General features: G+C 33.0%; 1 protein-coding gene across 2 annotated transcripts; it reads right to left on the bottom strand.

The window, feature by feature from the left end:
* Positions 1–203: 203 nt before the first annotated feature.
* Positions 204–5066, bottom strand: LOC111500991 (immunoglobulin mu heavy chain). Of its 2 annotated transcripts, none has more exons than XM_076883088.1 (6): positions 4270–5066; positions 2899–3207; positions 2079–2123; positions 1370–1699; positions 809–942; positions 204–400 (listed from the first exon to the last, which is right to left on the bottom strand). In XM_076883088.1, exons 1-6 carry the CDS (start codon positions 4391–4393, stop codon positions 386–388), a joined length of 957 nt encoding a protein of 318 aa, XP_076739203.1. In that variant the 5' UTR covers positions 4394–5066; the 3' UTR covers positions 204–385. The 2 variants fall into 2 exon arrangements, with proteins under 2 accessions (XP_076739203.1, XP_076739204.1); XM_076883089.1 differs by lacking the exon at positions 4270–5066 and adding an exon at positions 3622–4243.
* Positions 5067–5991: the final 925 nt, after the last annotated feature.

Below are 5991 nucleotides of genomic sequence, written 5' to 3'. Positions count from 1 at the left end.
GTGCCAAATATTTCTTACTGAATCTTATTAATGTAACTGTAATGTAATGAAGTATTTACAGAAGTGAAATGACCATTGTAGTGTTTCTTCTTTTCGTTGTTTTTTTTTTTTTTAATTTCCTTGAGCAGTTCATTTGGTTGTTTACTGAGAATTAATGTAACAACAGAATCCATAGCAGAAAAATAGTAATATCAATATCAGAATGCAGTATAATATGCAGTTTCATTTTATTGATCTATTTTACACATTTTACAGATGTGTTAATTGACTATTTATATATGACAGGCATTTAATATAACAAATAAATGATTATGTGCATAAAAAGAAAATGAAAAACATTTTAAAAATAGCGTAGAAATGAAGCGCACCCATTCCATCCCATTCGTTATGATCTCTTTATCTGCAAAAAGAAAACATCAGAAAGTTTAAAAAAGTCTCTTAATAAGAGCAATTTCAATTTTTATTTTACCCATTTACACAATTTAAATTTACATCCTAATGTTATTTATTCCAGGAGATAGTTCTGGAAGATTATATTATGGAAATTAAAGGCTATAATTTCTCAAATAAACTAATGTCTTTTTTTTTTATTCTTTAAGAAGCTAAATAATTGTATAATTTACATTATAAAAGGTGTACTTTTCAAGTGCAAACAGAACATTAAAATTCCTGATTAAAAAAAAAAAGATATTTAAGTGCTCTTTAGAGTTCCCATTTACTGCATTTTCTTGTGACTGGGTTTATCCTACATTACAACTCACAGACTTCAATAAAACTGAAATGCAGAAAATGTAAATTGCATGTTTACCTTAAGAAGGCTGATAATAATGCTATAGAAGAGAGAGAATATGAAAAGGAATATGAAGGAGGAAGCTGTGGACCACAGGCTGCCAAAATCGTCTTCAGCGGTGATATCATCCCAACTCAGATCACAAAAATCATCTAAGAAGTGGAAGATACATTACACTTGGTTAGAGGAGATCTATGTGCATCTGTTTTCATTTGTTTTTTTAGGGTAATGTGATTTTCCTCTTTGTTACTAGTGTTAATGGAAAAGTGAAAAAAGGAACAGTTTATGTGTATGTCTGCTTTTTGATGTTGTTTCAAGCTATTCATGTACACATATACCAAAGAGTTTCCATGCAACATTTATTTCAAACAGACAGCACACATAAAAGCAACTGGACACTGTGACTCACATAGGCTGAACAACAACATGATGAAAACAAAACAAACATTTTGTCTCACAGTGACTGACATCACAAGTGCACAGGTTTTCATATAGAAAACTCTCACAGACAAAGAATGACACAAGCACAAAATATCATATTTAAACCTTAGTAGTTACAGTCACATTCTATGGAATTACCATGGGCACTGGACACTGTTTTAAAAATAGGTTTAGGTCTGACTCCGACACGGCAGGTGAACTCTTTGGTTGGATTTTTTTTGTCCCAGTTTGCCTTACTGGTGGTGTAAAGACTCATACTTCGCCATTTCTGGTCATTTTTGCTCTGCAGTGGAGGGACGTCGGTGGCTGTAACATAAGGTCCTTGTGTCTGTTCAGACATTTCTGACCATTCGATTTTATACGTCTCATCCACAGTACTGGTGACCAGACACACCAGAGTGATTTTATCTTCAGACTGAAACTGGTCAGTGTGCAGCTGTGGGGGGATGTAGACTGCTACTGTTGGCTCTGTCCCATCAGAAAGAGATAGTCAGTTAAACAGAGATTTATGTTCAAGTTTAAAGTGAAGACACTGAGTTCAAATGTATATATGTAGACAGACAGAAAGGTGTGTGTGTGTATGTGTGTGAATTTAACATACTGTTTGTCAGATCTGTAGTTGGTGAAACATCAAAATTATTTAAATGAAACTACTACTTTCATAATATGTTATACCACTAACACTTTAATGTCAATACAAGAAAACTAAAATAAACTAATAAAATCAATCATATATGCATATATATGCATAAGGCTCACCTGCTTTTATGGGTTTACCTTGTTTTATTACAGAATTAAAGTGTTTTGTTTTTTTCAAAAACAACAACAACAGCTATGAGTTACTCACCTCCTTTGTTGTTTTGGTTAGTATTGTTCACCGGCTCAGACGCCTCTGCAATACAAAGACATGCACACATGTATGTATGCAAAAGCAGTATACAGAAGTATACAGAAGTTGAGGGAAACTGTGATACTGTGTTCCTACTGTATCGATTTAGTTAGATTAAAGTAGTAACAAAATAAAATGACTGAGCATTCTATTTATAAATTTAGAAAAATGTAAGAATAAGTCGTGCTATTTAATAATCAGAATCAGAATCAGAATCAGAATACTTTATTGATCCCTGGGGGAAATTATTTTTTGTTACAGTGCTCCATTTTAAACCAACATTAAGACAAGACAGACAATACGCTAACTAAGAATAAGGCAAAATATTTGCTTTTATGTTGGTTATTTGGCACAAACAGCATATTTATATATAGTATTTTTTTAAAGGTTGAAACAATAATTCCTCGGTATGTTATTTTGTCAATGTTAGCAGTTCAAAATGGCCTTATTACTGCTTCCACTACCAAAAACATCAAAACCAATAAAATAGAGAACTAAAGAGAGCTAACTTGTGTTCTTATCAGAGGTAGCAATCACTAGGTGTAGCTCAGTAATAATTTAAGAGTAATTGTAATTACTGATCTGAAAAGAACTAACAAAAAAAGAACAACTTGAAAAAGGTTACTGAATTTGATAATGCATTACACATCAGTTCAATTCTAATTTTTGTAAAAGTTTAAATTCATTCAAATTGTTTAACTTTGGAATATATTATCAATGCTGTCATGTGGTAATTGTAAATAATGCTCAGAAAATAACTAACACAAATGTGACTTACCATCAGGCTTACGTGGTTTTGTGATAGGAGTCTGTGCAATTCCAGCAGTGTGGTTTACAGCACATTGAAAATTCTGTCGTCCATCCCAGTCCTGTCTCCTCACTCGGATTTGACTGACTCCAGTATAAACATTGCCTTTTTGTACTGCAGGGTACTGGATGAAGTCTGTCAAGGGATTGTTGTCGTTGCTCCATGAGAAAGTCACTGCAGGAGGGTTAAAGCCAGTGGCAAGGCAGCCAAGAGTGACCATATCTCCACTTTCAGAACCACATGGTACCAGAGGAAACACAGTGGGTGCAGTTGAAGTGTCTAAGAAAGGGGAGACAACACTAATTAAGATACCGGAATAGAAATACAATAATATACCACACATTTTCTCTTAGAAATGATTAAAGAGAAAACACATGAGAGGACCATTTTGTTTAATAAAGGCCAGCGTGAAGACATTGCCTTTTCTAAATGTTCAATACAAAAACATTTCAAGTGCCTGAATCCTTCCGTGCAACATTTTTTTAGAGGCAGTTTGTTCATCATCATCATCTGTTATTCAACACATAAATTAGAACATTATTTTAAATGTAGAACATGAACAGAAATCATTAGAAAAGCATAGTGTAAAGTTGTTAAATGTCCTTTCACAGTGTTGATGGCAAATTCTTACAAAAACACAAAAAATTTGATCCAACTTAAGCAGTGATCGCTGAAATGAGATGGTAATCTTACCTGATGAAACAGTGACTGTTGTCCCCTTTCCCCAATAGTCAAAAACACCGTAGCACAGTATAGAATCTAGTTCTTTCATGATATCAAAAGGCTAATCTATTCATAATATGGAAAAAGTCTAATTCAACATTAATTTTATTCCCACTAGATTGAAATCTTATTAAGTCACCAAATTATACCCATTTTGACATTATCACGTTTAAGAATATTTCTCACATAATGTGAAGTTATATTATAACTTGTAAAATGAATTTCTCTGTCCGAAACATATCCTATGCAGATTTTAAATAGGACAAGTCTTACCTGATGACATTTTTATCTTGATGCCATTTTCTTATGAGTCAAAAGCTCATTTGTGACAGTTACTTCTTACACAAATTAATTACTATGACATTCCAATTTTGTCTCAGAGAAAAATAAAATAAGTTTAAAACACTCACTTCTTGATATAGTTATAACTAATATAAATAAATTATGTTGTTGTTGTTGTTGTTGGTTTTTTTTTTTTTTTTTTTTTACAAATTCTTTGCTCTTTTGGCTACAAAGTGTTCCAATAATGACTTGCTTTGCTGAATTTATCCCAATAGATGTATTGTCGTAGTTGATAAAAAAAATTCTGTCTTTAGTGAAAAATACATCAATTCATACCTGACGTGACGGTGACCTTTGTGCCTTTTCCCCAGTAGTCAAAAGCGTAGTCACAGTCTAACAAGTCATTCACCACTTCATACAAAAACAGACTTTCCATCTTGGCATACTTGGTTTTCTTCATGTTGTTTGTGCAAATTAAGACTCAAAAGACTGAATTAAACCTGTTTTTCACCACCAAGTCTTCAAATTACCTCACATTCGACTTGCAGTATTTTACAAATACAGTGGGAATACACTGTACACTAACACACTGTTTCTTCGGAAAATATCAAAGTTTTTAACTCAAAATCTTAAGATTAAGGACATATTCCAAGTGCCTTACCTGTTGTGACTGTAACCATTGTACCTTTCCCCCAGTAGTCGAAAGCCCAGTTATCACAGTTAACGGAGTCGTTTGCACCTCTCACAAAAACTAACTTCTCAGATATCCTGTTAATTTGTAACATTTTTCTGACATTTGAAATAACTAGAACCACTCTAAACTCAATAATTGTTTACATAGTTATGCTCCAATTAAATTAAAGGTCACAAAGTTTTTAATCACCAGAGTTAAAATCATGGCTACAGACTATAGCCTTGCAATAAACCAGAAATTAAAGCACTGCATGGTTTTCACAGTGTTTTTGAACTTAAATGTCAACATTAAAGAAAAAGAAATCAGATCCCTTTACCTGGTTGTGGCTTATCCCCAGTAGTCCAAAACAGTGTCTAGTATAAAATCTCAAAAATATGCAACATGCAAAAAACAACCACACTGAACTTTTAAATATGTCAAATTAAACTGTGAAAGTTTAACCTTTTTAATAAGGAGAATATGAAGCGTGTCTTACTTGTTGTGACAGTGACCATTGTTCCTTTTCCCCAGTAGTCAAAGTAGTCACAGTGACAGATTTCAATTGTACTTCAGTGCAAAAATATTTTTTCACGTGATTACACTAACCTAATAAACTGGATAAATCTGTTATTTACACAGATGTTTTACTTTACCGCCAATGTCAATTAAGCACACATTGTAACCAATTTTTCATTAACTGACAAATACAGAATTGTGCTCACTCAAAACAGATTAGATTGTTACTTACCAGAAGTTACTGTGACTTGTGTTCCTTTCCCCCAGTAGTCAAAGTAGCCATAGCCATCACAGTGATCTGTTACAGTCTGCTTGTAATACAAATACTTTTTTAATTTAAACCAAGGAAGTATGAAAAAGTAGTTCCCTCTGTGCCTTTTATAAGCAATGTCCTTTGAGACATCTATTTCCTGTGGTTTGGCTTCTATAAAATTAGGTATATGCCAACTTCCTCTTGTTAACTGCAGTATGTATAGCAAACCAGCAGCAGAAGTTAATTATTCATTTTCAAATAGATCTAATCTAATATCTAATCTATTTAATGTATTAATGTCCTAAAAATAGGTAAACACCCTTTGGACTATGGAACCAATAATTTTAAAGGCTGAAATTACTTATGGTACCAAACATTCTTAGTACTTTATAGATATATCACACAGTCACAATGTTTAGTGCATAGTTGTGAATATTCAGTCAGCTTGCTTAATTAATTTCATAACCCCTAACATCAGTGTTAGTCTGTCTTTCTGCATCCACTCGGGTCCTTTTGTGTTTCAGTGGTCTAAATAAGTCATCAGAGAATGAATGCAAGACTATACTTAGACCCATACAGGCCTGCCAGTTTTTTTTGTTTTGTTTTTTTTGTTGTT

Source organism: Maylandia zebra, linkage group LG4, assembly GCF_041146795.1.
Source record: "Maylandia zebra isolate NMK-2024a linkage group LG4, Mzebra_GT3a, whole genome shotgun sequence".
In the NCBI taxonomy this organism is placed as follows: Eukaryota; Metazoa; Chordata; class Actinopteri; order Cichliformes; family Cichlidae; genus Maylandia; species Maylandia zebra.
This window is presented reverse-complemented; position numbering and strand designations above follow the sequence as displayed.

Excerpts from the sequence above, each read along its gene's own strand:
- LOC111500991 (XM_076883088.1), bottom strand. The coding sequence starts at position 4,393 with ATGAAGAAAACCAAGTATGCCAAGATGGAAAGTCTGTTTTTGTATGAA. Across the intron at positions 3,208-4,269 it reads AAAGGTCACCGTCACGTCAG|ACACTTCAACTGCACCCACT; the intron begins GTATGAATTGAT and ends CCCCTTTCTTAG. Across the intron at positions 2,124-2,898 it reads AAAACCACGTAAGCCTGATG|AGGCGTCTGAGCCGGTGAAC; the intron begins GTAAGTCACATT and ends TTTGTATTGCAG.